The sequence below is a fragment of the Gymnodraco acuticeps genome, unplaced genomic scaffold (assembly GCF_902827175.1).
Source record: "Gymnodraco acuticeps unplaced genomic scaffold, fGymAcu1.1, whole genome shotgun sequence".
NCBI classification, from domain to species: Eukaryota; Metazoa; Chordata; class Actinopteri; order Perciformes; family Bathydraconidae; genus Gymnodraco; species Gymnodraco acuticeps.
Window position 1 is genome coordinate 539022 of NW_022992265.1, and position 19596 is coordinate 558617.

Consider the following 19596-nt stretch of genomic DNA (forward strand, 5'->3'; position numbering starts at 1 on the left):
ATGTCTAATTGACCTAATATAGAAAGCTACAGCACAGTAAGAGATGGAAGGTGCCCTCTGGTGGTTAAGCAGACACACACAATGAATATTATAGTACTATTTCTATGTATTTTCTGTAAAATGTTGCGTTTATAAATAATAACAATACAACCTGACTGAGTATGTTAAGCTCATGCATATATTATAGAAAATGGGCGTGTTTTTGTGACAAAAGAGATAAAGAGCACATCCACATATTTATATATTTTTTTAACCTGCTGTATTGCCAAAGGATTACATCATCATTACATCATCACACAAGAATACAATGTCGAGGATCCATGTCCTCAGACAAGGTGTGAACACATCTTCAGAAAGGAGTGATTATAACAAAAACGTAACCGTATTTTGTAAAATATTATAATTTATATTAGAATCTTAATGAATAACACTGGAGAAAAAAAAACATGAATGTAGGCCTATAGATTAACTGTTTTATGATGAAAATAATTCACTTAATTATACTCACCATTTCAAGATGGTGATGTATGAGTTGTTTTATTTTTAGGGCAACCTTCATGATAAGTATGTTTTCTTTTTTTCAGACAACCATTAGCAGCCACAATAAATATGACCTTCTCTGAAATGCTTTACATCAATTTCTATTCAAAATGTAATTTCAGATACAGGATTTCACAGACACCGGTGAGAATCATTCTTTCTTATATTATTGGTACCTGCAAACATTCCACTCTAGGTACGGAAAAGTACACTCAAATACTTTGTGCAAATGTGAGGTACTTTACCTGAGTATTTCCATTTTAAAGTACATGTATATTCAATCCACTACATTTCAGAGGCAAACATTGTACATTTCACTTCACTTCATGTATCTAACGGTCAGTTGCTTAGCAGATTAAAAGGTATAATTATTTATTTTTTAAATACAAGAAATATAAAATTAGTCTCACATTTGCCTGCTGCAACAAGTGATGCTTACACAATAGTTAATGCATCACTAATCATGATGAACATAATAAAATATATATAATATGTACTTTTACTTTACATTTTTGAGTAAAGAACTTGTTACAGAGTATGAATATACTGTGGTATTGCTATTAAGATCTGAGTACTTCTACACCACATTGGCTTCGGCAGTTTTCCTTACAGGTGGGATAGGTAAGTTTGAGAAACCGGCTCGAGATACACTTTTTATTATATTCCATGGAATGCTCTTAACATCCCGATAGCAATGAATATCTGAAGTGCTTTGGCAAAAAATCCATCTGTGGAAGCCGTAGCGCTGTAAAAAGCACAACCAATCATCTGAGCCGGGTCGGCTAAAATAACTGGATGGCCTACCTTCCTGTCAGCCTTCCATCTGTGCACAAACTTATCTCGTGCCCTCATTGGTCATGTGCGCGTTCGTGTGTGTTGGAGGAGGGGCTCTGTAAGGAAGGGGCAGATTTTTTCCGGCTGTGTATTTTCAAATTCTAGCGCACTCGAGCTGGTTTCTCCAAAATGACCTACCCCACCTTTCAGTCTTAGGTTATCTTATGAGTACAGGTCAAACAGTATATACCATTTCATTTTAAATGTATTAACATAGCTAAAAACTAAAAAGATAGTCTTTGGCAAACCTTCCTCTCAACACTCTATACTTCCATAGTTGATTGCTAGTGTTTATCAGACAATAATTATGTCTTTAGAGGTTGTTAGAGCACTTGTTTTCATAATACAGTATTCTGTGAGTGTCCAAGTGTGCGTTGTATGCTCTCTGTAGTGCTCTCAGGATTTCTACAATGGAACACAAATGGTAGAATCCATCAATAAGAGCATTGATGCTGTTGACACTGCAGATTTGGGATTTAGTTTGTTCCGTTATATTTGTTCACATATCATATCCTCCAGGACTTTCTGCTAACACTCCCCAATACAACCTGCCATATTGGATTGATTCTATAATTTATTTTAAAAACGACTTTACTTGTGACCAACCCCTGCCACCTGCTGAGTAGTGAACGAGGCACTGTTTTCCGGCACATTAAGTTTTAAAGATGAACACAACAGCGTTATCTGGTTTGAGCGCAGCCTTTGAGTTACAAATGTACCGGAGGACTAATCCAATAAAATACAATGTGATCGCTGACGGCGTGATCGAGGTCACTGTGTTTGGTTCACTCGACTGAAGACACTGAAGTGGCTTTCACTCTTCATAGGTGGCTTAAGGAAGCTCAAACCAGTTTGACTTTCTCTGGCCTTTATCATGCTAACTCTGCATGTGAGAGAGGACAATAGCTCTCCACATGAAAGCTGCCTAATGACATCCTGTAATCCATATTAAGTAGCAGACAGGGTTGCAACATTTCTCTTATCTAACCTGTTGTGACATACCTGCTGCTACACACAGCTTTTTTGTGCTTTTCTGTAAAATATCAAACTGTTGAACGAAACAAACAGAAGAGAGAAAAAAACTTGATGGAGAGGAAGACCAAGTGAGAATCTGAGGCCGCAGCTGCAGTGTGAAAGGAAATCTTTCAACTGCAGCACAGATGGGCCTCTGGGAGGAGTTATATTCAGAGGAAGCTTCACCTCAGGCCCCTGCCAGACTGCAGGACGACTGCTAAGTGGGGGTGGATTTGTTTTGAGGACAAAATCATCTCTGGACAGGTTCCTCAAGCAAAGCTGAAACAAGAGGGAAAGAGGGCAAAAGGTCAAGGGTCAGAACAGGAATTATTGTCAATAAAAGATGAATTGATTGATGAAGAATTAGTTGGCATCTACTTTGATAAATGATTTCAGTCATTTTTCTGAAAAAATGCTTAATGTTGATACAAGGATGTCGACATGGAGATGAATTTGGGATTTAAACGTTGTGCTTTTTTAAACATTATACATTTTTAAATAGGGTATTCAGCAGTGATGTGATTCCTCAGCATTCAGATATCAGGGTTACAGTGTTTCTATTTAGCATGCATTCATTTAGCAGTTTTAGTACATTAATTGTTAATTATTGAGCTTTGAAAAAGTGTGGTACGGTAATTTTCGATTACTAAATGATGTTTTAGGTGAAATGTCTTTCACAGAGATCAGCTTCTCCACCAAACTATGATTTTCTTGGATAGATAATAAGATAAGCCTACAGAAGAAATAGTAATCAAACTATTTTAGGTTTCTATTGCTTCCTTGTTTTCCCGAAGACACAACTTCTACTCCCTGTCCTTTCATGATACAGTATGGGTTAAATTGTTTGATATAATCAACATGTTGAGGTATTTATATACTGTAGTCTAAGTGTGATCTTTAAAAAAAAAGTAGATACACTTTTTTTTAACACATTGTATGATAATCAGTTTTTGGTTTGGTCCAAACAGAATCACAGACCCTGCGAATGACCTCTATGAGTGTTAGTCAGTGTTAGTCCATGTCCTTGTCACATGGTGCAGGTCAATCAAATATTTAAACAGCAGCCGTGATGCCTGTAGCGAGGATTAACAACATCTCTGCTATTTATTAAACTGTGGTGCAGTTTAATCTCCTCTAAATCTGCAGCTATTTTCAATTTGGAGTGTAGAGAGACTTAATCCCACTTTTAGTTCAGTTTGTATTAGATTCTGTGGCTTTTGCAGTGTCACATTTGAGACAAAGAGGGATAAATTGCTGTGTTCTGCTCCTCCCAATAGGAAATCTATGGCCCAGTCACGAATGTCATGACTGCCATCAACAGCCACAAAACAACATTAGGCTGATTTATTACTTTCGGACGTAGATAGAAAGGTCCTGATCGTGTGTAGCATGTCGTGACTGGACATGCTTAGACTTAATTCCAGTATGAAACAAAGCTGTAGTCACGTCTTTAGCCTTAGAGCGTTAAAACGTACAAATGAGTCCTTTCACAATTCTTCATAAACATGCATCTCTGTCGACGCTATCAGGAGGCTTGTCTCAAGTTAAGCCTGTCTTTCATCTGGGGATTAGCACTCTCAGTTACATTTCACCACCATCCCAACATCTCACAGTGTTTGTTAACAAAGGCTAATAAGCGAAATATTACGTTTCACTGCCAGCAGGGTGTTGCCATGACAACAAGCCACCGATGTCACCGTGAATGGGTGACTTTCGTCAAGCTGCACCGCCTTTGGTATCCCAGAATCCTCCTCTTTTCTTCCGAGGCGGCCGCGGGCGCCCTTTCCCCAGGTGTACACTTCCCCATCTGTGGAGAGCAGGGGGAGAAGGAGCGGGTCACTGTTTCTGATGAATTAATTCACACAAATATTTAACTGGTGGCTTTGTCTCTCGTGCAGCGGTGGCAAAATGACGATCTGAAGGGAGTTAAAGCTGAACAAAGATTTTCTTCAACAAAGAAAGACTGCAGACTGGCCACTGCTGACTTCCCCCCCGGACATTTTATCCACATATTGTACACATCTGTTCCCTATCTGTAACACACATTGTCTTTTTTTGTATTGCATGTTTTTTAGTTTAGCCCATTAGCTAAAAACTCTGTATCGTTTGCATGACTTCTAACTATTTTTGTCCATGTAACGATTTAACCTTCAGATAATTTCAGTTTGAAACTTGCAGACATTTTAAAATTCATCACAGTGTTTAATCAGCTCTCTCTTTTGCCTACTATGTGGTTACATAGTTGCTCACAGGGATTGAAATGGGTGACTTTCATTAAAATCCTCCTCTTTCCCTCCAGAGCAGCTAAACCACAGATATTTAAGAAATGTTGTCTCAACTCAGAACTGAGAGTAACCCTGTTATATTTACTCCATCAACTCCTACTCATACATGACGTGAGGGATTAACAATGACGGAAAATACAGTTTCTCCTTTGCTTCCTTTGTGAACAAATGCTTGTGAAGGAGGCGTGTGGCGCAGTGGATAGAGCCTTGGTGTTCGGATCAGGGGGTCACAGGTTTAAACCCCACTGCAGTCAGCATGTTGTTGTGTCCCTGGGCAAGACACTTTACCCCAAATTGCTCCTGTGGGGATTGCCCACAGTACTGAGTATGTAAGTCGCTTTGGATAAAAGCGCCTAACAAGTAACATGTAATGTAAAATGCTTGTAGAAATCATCAATGTCAGCTGACAGCAAGCATTTTATCGCAAAATCATCAAATTAACATTTTCCTTTCTTAGACCATTTGTTTATGCTTATAATTTGACTTCCGGGTATAATAACCAGACAATATAGCTTCTGTATGAAACGCTTTTAAGTTTAAGTTTAAGATTTTAAGTTTTTTACAACCGACAGTATTTCCTGATTTTTCCACGCTAGTACATTTCCTGTTAAGTGCCCTTAAAATGAGACAATCTAAATATATAGATAAATATATTACATTTTAGTCTCTTCTACTCACCAGATCCGATAGCCAATGTGAAAGCGTCTCCACAGGCGGCCATGGTGATGCCCTGCAGCCCGGGCACCAGGTAGGGAACACGGCTGCTGCGACGGGAGCTGCAGCCCATCTGACCGTGCTGATTGCTGCCGAACGTAAAACACTCACCCCTCTCTGCAAAATGTGGTTGAAATCATCAGTAATAAGACTTTGACACAATAAATGTAGATCATTGACAATATAGATATAATCTTGTTCCAAAGTCTGATACAAAATATGTGAATTGATACAATAATACTAATAATAATATAATATTTGTACCTGTGACTGCAACAGAATGGGCTGTCCCAATGTCAATGTGAACAATCTTCTCACTGTCGAGTGGGGCTGATTGGACATGAGTGTAAGAGTTGACTTCTTCCAACTGATCCGAGGGATTTGGTTCCTCTCCAGCTGTTATTATATCCAACCCGAGCTTATTGAACCTGATCACAACAAAATAACAATCACGGTACTTTAAAACACAAATCTAAAATGCATGTTTATCACAGAACCCTTTAACACGGTTTCCTTGTCTAGTGCATGTACCTGCTGAGTCATATGAACAATGCCATTTCTATTAGGACCTGAAATGAACTCTGTTGTGTTTACTGTCTTACTTATGCACGAGACGGATAATGATGACAGAAGAGTGTTTGTCATTTAAGGAGAATGCTGTCTCACAGGTTGTGCACCAGATAAGTGTCTCAGTGTTTCATGTTCTTTAATCTATCACCAACACATGCACACAAACAAGTTATTGTTCCACCGCGGATCATTAGCTCATGTCAGTCACTGAAATGCCTACCGAAACTAATGGCCATTGTCTTTTTTTTAATGCGAAAATATAGAGTAATTACCTGTTGCTTCCACAGGCCACAATGCCGTACTGGGTGCTGATAATCATTGAGCAGTCGACTCCACAAATCACCCTCTGGGCCTCAAATTCCACAGGTAAACACACCTGCCGTGGACAGTTGTGGGAGTCTTGGGTACCTAGCCCGAGGCGACCTTCCAACAGAAATGACAGAAACTCAACAATCAAACTGTGTGTTGAGATAATGCTGTCATAAATCAATCCAAACAAACACCAAAAGATGGATAGTAAGATAGATTTTAAAACAACCGGATCATTAACTCTATACCATTGTCTCCTCTTCCCCAGGCAAATACTTCTCTTTCATTGGTCACAGCGACTACGTGGGAAGCACCGCAGGACATCTGAACCAGCTCGTAGCCGAGGAGGGCCTCAACTATCTTTGGCTGAGCAAAAAGAAAACAGAGAGAAAAAGATATGTCATCATTGTCGTGTTTTAATCACAAATCTAAAGCGACATGTCGTCCTGGTAACCCAGTGTAAGTATTCAATATATCATATAAATGCAACATTCAATTAATGCCAGGGACCTCTGTTGCATTTCTAATGATTCTCCTTCTCCACTTCATTACTAACTATCTGTCCAATAAAATTACATTGTTACTTCAATATTTTGACAGGAAATGCACATGATAGCAATTAGACATTAGTAATCTGCTTCATAGGCACATACAGTATGAATTACACAGCCCCAACTTTAATATTGCTCATTGTATTGGAATACCAAAGATGTTGATGTTTTGAAATGAATTGGATTTAGATGGTGGTGTGACATTGAATATCATAAGCACTGTAAGTACTGACAACTTTTGTTTACATACTGTCCAAATCCAATGAATAAACTAAATTGCCAGTTTATAATGTACAGAAGCTAAAACAACTCTACCAGTCTCATACAACAGTCATTGTTTAATACCTTATAAAGGGGTTTAATGTTTTTATTAAAACTGTTTTAGAGATACAATGATTCAACTTTGGATAGGGATTGTGGTGCTGTTTAAATATAATGCATTTCACTAGGAGTTGTTTCTAATATTTAGCCTAATTAATACAAACAACAACACAATATTATAAACCCTGGTACAATCTATTGTAGTGCTGTTGTACTGGACTGCATTCCTTTAAATTGGTGAATCTTAAAAACTGTCGACTGAGTGTATATTTAGTCTAAGTATTTCCCTTTGAATGGTGCGTACCTGTGTTACATCATTGAAGTTTCCATGTCCCAGACAGCCGTTGCTCCCACTTCCAAACGTCATAATAATGCCCCTGTCTGCAAATTGAAAATAAAACGAAGGGATTAAAGACACTAGTCTCTACAGTGAAAAGTGATGAAAGAGAGAGAAGGGTCTTTAATCCTGTGTTATCTGTTTCACATTACCGGGCAGACTGACAACAGCCTCCTAATGCACACTGACTAACAGAGCACATCAGTTTAATCTCATGGAAAACTATTTCCAAACTGCTAGGCAAGCAGAGAGGTTACATTACAAGTGGATCCACACTATCTGATCAAGTCTGGAAAAAGAGCTGACAGCACCCTTTTATTTGTACGTTTGAATGCTGCCTCAGAGTTTTTACGGCCATGTCGTGCAGCTTTTGAGGAAGGGAAACAGAGAATAAATATTGATTTCCTTTAAAAGAGCTCCCTGTTCATCTCTGACGGTTATAAAAATCAGAAGGGTCCACCAACCTGTCATGCAGGTGGTAAAAAGATCGCCACAGGACACAGACTTGATGGTGACTCCAGACTGACCCTCAAGGAAACGTGAAATGAACTGAGGCTGCATCTGCTCCACCACACCGGGCAGACCGGCCTCACCAGAACCCACTGATGGAGCCTGTGACAATAAATATTATACTTCTTAATGGAGGGAAAAAGGTGAGGATTTAACTGTTTCCTATAATACATAAACATATGATATGAGAAAGTAAGAATTAGCTCTCTTATACGCCAACAGAAACCCTTAATACGTCATGTTTAACACCCTCCAGCAGTTACTTTTTTATGTTAAGTACTGATAATTCCCAGCATGTCTTGATTTGACTACAGAAAATCCAATCCAAAAACATGGGGATGGTGACTACTTGCACGGAAGAAACTGCTGGTGTAGAACTTGCTAATGTCTATTTAACAATATATTATGGCTGTTTAGACGACAGGGATGCTTTTGAGGGGCTTGACACAATAACCAAATGTGTACCATTAATATTCGAGATAATAATAATAATCTACAACAGAATAACATTAAAATGTCTTTGGTCATCAACAGGTTGGCCCAGGAGTGCAGAATAGGTCTTCCTTGATAGTGGAAGATGTAGGATTTTTCCTTTAATGCATTACTTCAGGACTTTGTGAGAGAAGCGTTGTATGAACCTCGAAAAATATAAAACATGTTCAGGTTTACACAGACCTCCCATGTAATCAGACGGCCAGACTTGGTCACCCCCATCCTCTGAGTGCGGCCCAGAGACACTTGAAGCACCTCGGTGTTGAGCATCGGCAGTCGGAGAGGTGCTGAGATTCCACTTCCCCACGTGTACACTGACGACAGCAAGAGAGAATGAACCTTCCCTGATCCTAAACCCACTGATCCATCTGTTAGAAATAACAATTAAGTGTGAAATTAAAGTTCTATTTTCAACCTGGTACAGCTAGTTCTGTCGTCAAATAATGGTGTGGTAATTCTGACCTCTGGACCTGTTGGTAGGAACTCTGCCTCCTTGTCTACCCTGAGGACCAGTGTGCATACTAGACAGCGGTTTCTCAATCCTTGAACATAGAAGAACAAATAACTATGATAACACAAAACACAATTTAGGAAATCTTATTCTAAAATCACGTGTGTTAAAATGTCTGTCTAGACAATAGTCATGCATTTAGGAAGTACCGGCGCATTTTGACGTTGCCTATATCTGTGTAGAGATTTAGCAGGGGCCTGATGCATACAGGGAGAGCCATTATTTCATTAAGCTGGGGCCGTTTGGATGGATCCAGATTGAGCATGTGGAGGATGAGCTGTCGCAGCTCTGGGCTGTACCGGTCTGAAATTGGAGCAAATGTTCCACTCATGATCTTTAGAACGAGTGCGGGTAGATTCTGAAAGAAATATAAAAGATTTATAGACAAAAATTACATAATTCACTATAAATATGTACAATCCTTGCCGAAGGAATAAGATATTCTCTTTAGTGGCCATCTTTGGAGCTGGAAGTGGATATACTTCAAACCAACACAAACTAAGTAAGACTCGAATCATTACAACCAAGTAGGCAAGGTTCTTTTTGTAAATAAAATGTTTTGCTTACCGCAGCCTCGAAGGCTCTCTTGAGGCTCGCTAGCTCATAGAGCACACAGCCCAAGGCCCAGATGTCACTCTTCTGGTTATATGGCTTTCCTTCACACAACTCTGGGGAGATGTAACATGGGGTCCCAACAACCTGCAAGTAAGAAGAAGGGCATTCATTTGTGCAAACACATTTTAGGATTCAACACATCAGGATAAGTTTGTTGTTGAAGTATTTCAACTCCCAAATCAATGGCACATCAGCTCACCGTATAAGCTTTGCTCTTGCTGACAAGGATTTTGGAGATACCAAAGTCACCAATTTTGACGATCAGCTGGTGCTTGTCAAGAAGAATATTCTGAGTCTTAAGGTCTCTGTGCAAGATCAGTTTGTTGTGGACGTGGTACAGGGCAAGTAAGATCTGCACAAAGAAGTGAAGGATAGTGTCCTCGTCCAGCAGGGAGTTACAACGCTTCTGTATGTAATCCGCCAGAGTTCCACCTGCATGAAGAAAACAATGACATAATGAACAATAAAGATGATGTATGCTCATGAAACCATAACTAAATGATTCCAAGGTAATAAAAGGACATTAAATCAAAAAGGTTAAAATTACAATATATCTAACACTTGTCTCAAACAGACTTTTGACAAAATGACAAATATTTGTACTTAAAACAAAGCAAAGACAGATCAAACATTCTAAGAAGGTTATAAAAACAGAAACAGACGGATAAAACATGTGAAGGAGAAAGAGTGCGAGGCCCTCCAGCAATAAACCATGGGAAAATTGCAGTTTGACAATGAACACAAGGGGGATCATGTAATAAGATATTACAGTAAACGTACCGGGTGCATACTCCATAGCTATCATGAGGGCTTTGTCTTCTAGGAAATTCTCATAGTACTCTATAATATTTGGATGGTTGAGCAGTTTAAGGACTTGACACTCGTTCTGAGCCGACAGACGTTCGTCTCGTGACATCTGCTCCACTGGGATTTCCTTCAGGATGACAAAGGCCCCGTCACCTCGCCTGCGGCACAGGTGAACAATACTGACAGGGGAGGAAATGGAAAATAAATCAAATCAAATCAAGTTTTATTTATAAAGCACATTTAAAAGCGATTTTTGGTCGAGCCAAAGTGCTGTACATGTAATAAAAACACATTACTACAATCACAATAAAAGACAATAGTATATTTTGTGCAGTGGCGGTTCCAGAACATTTTACATGGGGGGGCAAAGGGGAGGCAAGAGGTCATGCCAGGGTGGCATAGGAGGGCGGGCAGTACGTGGTATTTTACACTGTATATAACCTATTTATTGTTAATTCATGCCCTAACACAAGTGTTCTTAATGCACAAGAGAAACAAGGTGTTCAGACAAACAATCGGGTGCCCTTTGAGTCCCCCAAGCTTACCTCAACCATTTTAAATGAAAGGAAACTACAAAATGTATTTTAAAGCAATTAATTAATGGAACAGGTTGTTTTGCATTACAATGTAAAATTAAATATATATTTTGTTTTTAAAAAATTGGTTGTCTTAGACAGACATATTTGCATGTGCTCACTAAGCATTATTACATATTAATTTAATATTAAACAAATCAAAATGGCCAATTATCCCAAAATGTTGCTGCTAATATAATCATATGCTTGTCAACTTTAACTGATCAAAAATCAATTCTGAAAAAACACTTGAATTATCTATGAAATTGCAATATTGTCCCTCAGTTTGTTTCAACCCCATCACGCCATACCATTTACCCTCCTATTAAAATAATGGATCAGTCCGTGTGTGATCTGCATTGAGGGAATTACATCACAAAAGTGTCAGTTTCTTCTCTTACCTATATTTCAGTTTTTGTATTTTCAGATTAAGATTGATAAACTCAACATTTCAACTATGTTGTATGAATTAATAATAGTAAATAATTAATAGTTTTGCAAAATATTACAATTTTGTAATGTCCTTGACTTCCATGTGGTGCCATATCTTAGCTAAACAAGGTCTCATGCCTACTTTTTGTCAAAAACGTCAACCCTGTTACATTTTTTCAAGGAAATTCCTAGTAACTATTTATATTTTGTGCCTGAGGTGGGAACATGTAAGTAGTCCACTACCAGATGTTATGACCAAACATTTTGGTTTCATTTTTCAAAGATATAAAGATCCAAAAGGCACCCGATTCAGAGAATACTCTGAATTCTGCATACTGTACTTAATTATAATTAAGTACACAAATGACATCACCCATCTCTTCAGAGAGCTACAGGTGACCTGTGCAGCAACACATTTCAATCAATAATTGTCAATACTAAGAGCTGCTAGATTGTGCTGCTGTAATGGAATATGTAAGTAGAATAAGAACATACCATGTGGTCCAGCTGGAGTTTCATCTGCCTCCTGATCCCTGCCTCTGGCCCTCTTTCTGATACTTCATCTTTATTCCTCACATATATTTCTTCTTCTTCACCAATGTCTTCATCTCCTCCTCTTCCTCCTGCTCTGACCCTCCTGGTCTCTTCATCTCCTCCTCTTCCTCCTGCTCTGACCCTCCTGGTCTCTTCATCTCTCTTTTCCTTTTCCTCTTTCTGTTCGTCCTGATCACTTCTCATATGTCTTTGTGTTGTTGTTGAATCACTCCTATACTCTGGCCTGCAAGAGTCTACTTGTGAAAAGCACTGGTACAAATGCTTGTATAACTTTACACGTTAGGGCCATGTAGCCTAGCTAATATGTAGCATATCATAAATATAACATCAGAAAGTATTGATCAAGCGCACACAGGCAGCTGTGTTTAGATCCAGTTTTTACGGTAAAGGATGTATCCTGGTTTCATTGATCTGGCCTCATTGCTGTGATGTGTAGTTTACGTGGATGTAATAGTAGGCTACCGCGTAGTTTAGCAAAGTGATCAATCTCCCAGCTAACGCTGTCTGCGTAGTATTTTGTAACGTAACGCCCCAAACAGCGCCCGTCTGTTAAACGCTATCGATTCAAACGGCAGCGTTTTATTAATATTTAGTTTCAAGCTCTCGTCCTAAGTAAAAACAAAACTAGTGGAAAGGGAAATGCTCCCAGGGGAAGCTGATCCATAGTTGCTGGGACAGCTCGCTCCCTCTCTGCAGCGGTGTGAGCTGCGGGCTGTGTGAACGCCGCTCCGCAGTTTAATGCAGGGCCGTAGCTGCGTTTTTAACGGGCCTAAAATTATATTTAAAATGATTCAATTTTAACTAATGTAATGCTTGTTTTGTTGCTTGAGAAGCTTGTGGAAATATTGTAGGTTTGTTTTAGTACAGTTTTAGGGAAACAAAAGTTAGGGGGGCAGCTGGGGGGGCAAGGCTCTACAGTGCCCCCCGTAGATCCGCCCCTGATGTTGTGTCATAAACAATATTGTAGTTGCGACAGTGAATTGGCAGTCGTTTTGTTTTTAAAGCGAGCATCCTGTATGATTCGAGGAAATAATGAATTTTTATCAAATTGCCTGTATCCTTTACTTATGTATAGTAGATAGATAGCATTGGAGGATGAAACCCTCTTTAACGGTCACACGTACAGAGCACATAGCACACACAGTGAAATGTGGTCTCTGCTTTTTACCCATCCTAGTACTAGGAGCACCACATTATTACAGAACTCTTTGTTATGTACATATGCTGATTGTTTAGTAGTTCCCTTCAAAAAGAGGAAAGATAACAGACTGGGAGGAATGGATGAAGAAGTAATTAAACACTTAAAAACGATATCTTCATGTTGCAGCGAGGGAATAAATAGAATAAACAGAAATATGGCTCACAAATGTCTTTCATACAGGCTCATTCAAACTCATATTATGTGGTTACATTAAGAGTGGTAAGTGTACAACTGTTATCTACAACATAATTGGAATAACTTGTTTCTACAAGTGACTATGTAGAAAGGACTACATTAGGGCTGCCCCCTGAAAAGTTGAAGCCCAAATGGTCTGAAAAAGTCGTTTAAATACCACTTCATTGTAGCTACAGTTGTAGGTTACCTGAGTGAGTATGCCTTACAATACCTCCGATGAATATGTAACGTAGCAGAGAAGTCTGTTCATCTTTAAGATGCATTTAGTTACGTTACAGTATGTTTGATGAACTTTTCCAGCAACTTGTTGTCTTGATGTAACAACATTGTCTTCCAGCTGTGGAGTATTCACTCAGTTCAAAGAAGGCTATTGTAAAAGGCCAAAACCCAGGGCAACTAATCCGAAATAAGATAACTAGCTAGCCTCCACTAACTGTAGGCCAAAACAGACCTACAAAGTTTGAAGCCCAGGATGACTTCAGCAGTAGGTTACATCACATAGCTAGCTTTGATTGACTTTTAACTACCCTCCGGTGGTTTATTTGTAAAGTAATCGTAAGCTTTCTAAACATTGTTTTCTTCTGAGGGCGGCGCACATTCGACAGATTCCGTTACATTTGTGAGGATAAAGAAAGTTCTACCTTTATGAATGTACGCCTGACAACACCACATGTTCTAACATACAGTTGGATTAAGAGGCGTGTGTAACACAAAAAGCTCCAAAGTGTAAATAATCTCAGAGTTTACCCGAAAGCTCCTCTTCCGACAACTTTGATTTTCTCATACTTCTCCATCGCTGCTCCCAAACGTTTCCGTGACCGTCGTCTCCAGGCAACCCGTCCCCGCAACAGCAAGCGACGAGGGACAAACATGGCGAGAGGAGAAACGCTACTGCAAAAATAAATGCATCACTGAAAGTAGGAGGCTGACAGAAGTAACAGTACAGTACAGACAACTGTTGGTAGCACATATTATAATACATGCTTACATATTTTTATTCTGACAGGGGAGGATAACTTAGAGACAGATAAAAAGACCAAACCAATCATGCTGAATCATTGCAAATCCTAAAAAAGTGTGCAGTGTGTTGCAAAACTATAATGTATAATGTATGTAATGTATCAAGTCATGGCAAAAGTAACACCTTTGAACAAACAGCTGGATCCATGATATAAATAGGAGATCAACACTGGAAATTAGATGCAGTTTCGACGTTGGTATAAATATAACAATAATGGTAAAATGTTTTACATGTCAGGCTGCTGATGCTGAAGCAGGAAAAAAACAGGGAAAACTTGTATTACTGTAGGAAATGAAATGTCGGCTCAATTATGTATTTATTTTAAAAAGCACAGGTGTTGCTTTCCTGATAGCTCTATGCCATTCAAACTTTTCAATAAGTCCTGCCAGTGTGACAGATTGTCCTCATACACAAGACATTGAAACTGCAACAGCTAAATGGAATTTTGCAATCCTTACACATGTCCTGCAACCACGAGTAATCTATATGTTAATAGTTGTTTAAGTGGTTTAATTTCTGAACTGTACTATTTACTCATGTTATTGTTTGTTTAGCTTTGAGTAGGATCTAAATGTTTCTTTGCAAATCAGAAAAAGTCTTGTTTTGCAGCTGCATTGAGCACTGAACAAAGCAATCTAGTTTGGAGTCTGTACTTCTTTATTTTATAGTCATGTGATACACAAACAAATATTCTTTCTGAAAAGTGTCTTTCTATTTTAAGCTACAAACTGCTTTGTTAAAGTACATTTTTTGCGGTTTCTTAATTAATATCATGTCAAAATTGTCAGGAAACAAATTCACTGAAGTGAAATCTGGAATGACGACAGTGAGGCGGATGAGATTAGTGTAGCGTCTCGAGCATTGACTTCAGATACTGTGGTCTTACATCCAGACGCCTGGTGATTATAAAGGGCCTTTCCCTTGTCTGAGATAAGCAGGAAGAGGGCTGCCTGAGCACTGTTTCCCCTCTCTGCGACGAAGGGGATAATAAATGCTTTGTGCTGTGACAAAGCCTGCTCTGTGTTGTGCTGAAGTACATACCTCCACTATTATCATCAATCTGAAATAATGATATATCACCACAAACAGTGATTTTCATGTAATTGAACCTTTTCTCTCAGTTAGCAGTTTTCTAAATGAAGCTGGATGGAGGGAAGATGGTTGAGTAGATTGCTTATGAAAGAAAAGTTAGCCCTTTCTCAGGGATATAATATCTCAACAATGGAGCACCTAAAGGAGTCTTGCAGTATATGTGGCACTCCTCAGACCCGCTCAGTCACATATTTGGCCTTGTGCTGCTGTCATCTGTCAGCTGAAGATCTGTCTAAGGACTCGACAGTCGGTGACCAGGAATGCACTGTGTGGTATAGTGAAACTGGTACTAAACCCCAGGTATGGTACATCATTAATCTTTAAGGATTTTTCATGACATAACAGGAAGTTGAGGTTGTTTCATCATAATGATGCTTTACCTCTCTCGCATGTCCTTTGTCCCTGATTTTGTATGAGTACCGCCCCAATTAAGTATTACATTTTTTTTTCTCTAATTTCATTACTTTTAACATTGATTTTCTACAACCTACAGCAGAAAATCATGGTTTAACTGCCCGGAATCTCCCTCAAATGTATTTTTGTTTGGCTATATACAATGCAAAAATTAAACAACTCAAAGTTTCTCTCTTGCAGTTTTGCAGAGGCTCCACAGTAGCTGTTTCTTACATCCCTCAGGGTAAAGAAAATGCACCCAAAGCTCAATGTGGTTCAGTGCTGTTTGAGGTAAAAGATTCTCAAACTCGTCATATGACACAGACTACTGAACAGGTCAACAGTGTTTATGTGGCCTAATTATTACAACAACAGTGGCACCTAAACTCTATTAGAAATTGTGAGTTGTTTCATTGGAAATCTAAAGTGGTAAGTAACTTCAAGTTTCAAGTATAATAAATAAATAAATACTTAAAACAAAAATAACCAATGGTGAGGCAACCAGGAAACACAAAAAAAGTATATTGTGTTACATTTATCTCTCTTACGGCGTCCTGTTACAGGGCCTTGTACTAAACGAAGTAGATTAATTGTGGTTCATGTTTCATGCTTCCGGATTTATACTTGGAACCATATACCTATTTATCAGACCAATTCCCTTTTTATCTGTTGTCTCTGTTGTAATGTGAGGTGATAAAACATCACAAGGAGAGAGAGGGTTCATTAAAAAAACAAACAGGCATTTCATTTTTTAGCCTTTAACAAAACGTCATTTTACAGAAACATAGACTGCTTTCTTCACTACATGCCTGGTGCTGCTCTTTCACCAAAAATCGAAACAAATGCCACCCGTCCCCTCTCTTTCCAGTCATATTTATTGCAGATTACCCGCCTTCCCAATTCAACCTGGCCAATCAGGTCATGACTCTGAAAGGGGAGTTAAAGAGTTAAACACAAAAGAAAAAAAAAGGTTCTGCATGTAACAAAATCATCAAGGCCAGAGTAAATTAATTATTTGATCTACAAAAAACATTGTTCATTCAAAACAAACAAGATCTGCACACAACTGATAGGTTAATTGGCATTCATTACATTACACATTTCCCGACCAATGACATCCAAGACTCCGCCTACTCATACAGAACATAAGGAATACTTTGGAGGCGTGTTCCCCCTTTGAGCACCGGCACAAGATGGCCTCCAGGTCTGAACAAAGGAAATGGTGATTAACTTTGTGATTGTGTGTTTAAGACATTTTAAGAAGTGAAATTCATTTAGATGTATAGTATATTCATTTGCCTATGTAAATTGATATTATAAACTTTAATTGAAATAAAGACAATTCAGAAGAGAAATCGACTGACTTTCTTTACAAACAAAGCGTTTTTCAAAATGTTAGTGAGGGAGTGTGTGCTTCCTCACAATCTCTTTCTCAGATATGTACCTCACTCAGGTGTAGCTCATTTACTTTACTTTACTTACCTTAAGGTTACTTACCTTCACAGTCTTATTAGCACAGTGACTCATGTCAACATCAACCCCACCCCAGAGAGGTGGGCCATCCTGGAGATTTTTGGAGACTAATGCCCCAAGTGGTTTGATGAAGAACTTGGAATCACTGTACAAGTCAGTATAAAATGTGTTCTTTGTGTGAGGATTTGCTGTCACCTAGTGGGCAGTTTTATATTTAAGTTTTACTCTGTATAATATGTTTTTAAAATGGGGGCAGACTAATGTCACATAAACAATGTAGCTTTATTTGAGCAGAGACCTATAGGAAAAAACCGAGAGAGGGGGTTGTGTGCTGAGAAAGTACTGAAAAAATACAAAAGCATAAGCATCATTATACACTCAAAGTATAAAAAACGTATGTATTACTACTTTATTCTGCAGAATGACTAATTTTAGAATAATACATATATTTAATGATTGCAAAAATAGTGTCCATTAAGTGTAAGCATCACTAATGTTGCAGCTGGTAATGGTTTTTTTTTAAATTTAATTTGGTTGTATTCTTCTGGGCAGAATTAATTATATAATAACTCAGCATTATGAATGAGTTCATTTAAATATAATGAATCTGAAAATGTTAGACTAATGTTGTCAAGCCCATACAGTGGAGTAAAAAGTGGAGTAAAATAATAAAGAGGCATACAATACAAATAGTCAAATACAGTTAATGTACCTCAAAATTGTACTTTAGTACAGCAATTGTAATGGTACACAGTAACATTACCACCACTGCAAGCTTGCTTCAAATGCTCCACATATTTCTCAACCCAAAACTAAAACCAAATGTATTTATATTATTATTATTAATTTAAATAAGCATAAATAATCAAACATTTTGTACAAAATTTGCTAAAACCGCATCTGCAGCTACCATAACTTTAATGAAGTAATTTAGGCAAAAGGAAAATTAATGAAAAAGGATCAGGACAATAAATCAGGTAGTCACAAATAAAACCAAAAAATTGGATTAGGATTAAATACATGAATCAATTTGTGAATGATGTGAAAAACTACCGGTAAAGAAAAGTGAACTCCTCGTGTGGGCATACATTTCATACAGACAGCTGTGGTGGAGGTGGTAATATGAGTAGAGGGTCTTAGCTGTTTCTGTAGAGTTCTACCACACTTACTCACTTCCTTTTCCCCCAACCGGGCTGCAGAGAGGCCAGCTGAGGGGGGAGAGCCACACTGTGTTTATGTAAAGACCTATGGCCAGGAAGGAGGGCGTTAGTTACATATGATGCCTGTCTAACACAGCAGATTTACATTGTTTCCCTCCAAAAATAACAAAGATGTGCATCTTTATACTTTCAATCATATCGTTTTGCTGACTTTGCCACCAATTTACCTAAAAAGAAAGGTCATCCTGTGTTTATCCTGTATCAAATGCATAATGTAATGAAGCCAGGACTCACTTTAAATTGAGCTAAAAGGCTAATGTGTCACAGTCCTAGTTTTCTGTCACATCTTAGTTGTCTGTCTTGTCATGATTTTATGTTGAAATTATGTTCTCCCTGGCACTTTCTCATTTCTCTAACTCCCCTCCTCGACTCCTATCCTCGATACTTAGTCCCGCCCACAGGAGATGCGAGCCGAGGAGAGAGGAGTGGAAGCAGCCGGCGGTTAGAGAAATGAGAACTCCTCTCCTCTGAGCGGTCATTTTAAAGAGACGTCCATTAATGATGACAGGAGGCACAGCAGCCCATCTGTCTGATGGACAGATGTGTTCATGACGACTTATATTTACTTTAATTCATTCACAGTGCGGTATAATGAGACAATAACAGGCTACAGATGCGGGGACACACACACACACACATACACACAATTTCAGAATCAAACAGAGCACTCTCATAATAACGTAACACTATCAGATACTGGATATATCCCCCCCCCTCTCCCCTCTCTGGTCGCTACAATGAGGAAAATAAATTACGGGCCAAAAGTTGTATTTATAGCCAAAGTATTAAAAGTAAGCAGAGGACACCAAACCAACTGAGACCCGTCTGTCCGCTGCATCTACGAACACACTGTACCACACACACCTACACTTACACCACACACACGCACATAAGCCTACAGTTCCTAAAACAGGCTACAGCCGTTGTGTATTTTATTATGTGAAGCACTAATGGTTTTAGAAAAATATCGACTCTTTGTAGATTTACTAAACTAAAGCAAATAAAGAGAGTGGGCCTGTTATACTGAGT

At 38.6% G+C, this 19596-nt stretch overlaps 1 protein-coding gene across 1 annotated transcript; it reads right to left on the minus strand.

The window, feature by feature from the left end:
• Nucleotides 1-459: 459 nt before the first annotated feature.
• On the minus strand, nt 460-14206 carry nek8 (NIMA-related kinase 8). Its single transcript, XM_034207039.1, has 15 exons — nt 14116-14206; nt 10384-10589; nt 9803-10035; nt 9556-9687; nt 9138-9346; nt 8940-9019; nt 8661-8845; nt 7940-8087; nt 7443-7519; nt 6515-6632; nt 6230-6380; nt 5652-5815; nt 5352-5504; nt 4037-4195; nt 460-2667 (listed from the first exon to the last, which is right to left on the minus strand). The coding sequence occupies exons 1-15, from the start codon at nt 14160-14162 to the stop codon at nt 2639-2641; spliced, it is 2091 nt and encodes a 696-aa protein (XP_034062930.1). The 5' UTR covers nt 14163-14206; the 3' UTR covers nt 460-2638.
• Nucleotides 14207-19596: the final 5390 nt, after the last annotated feature.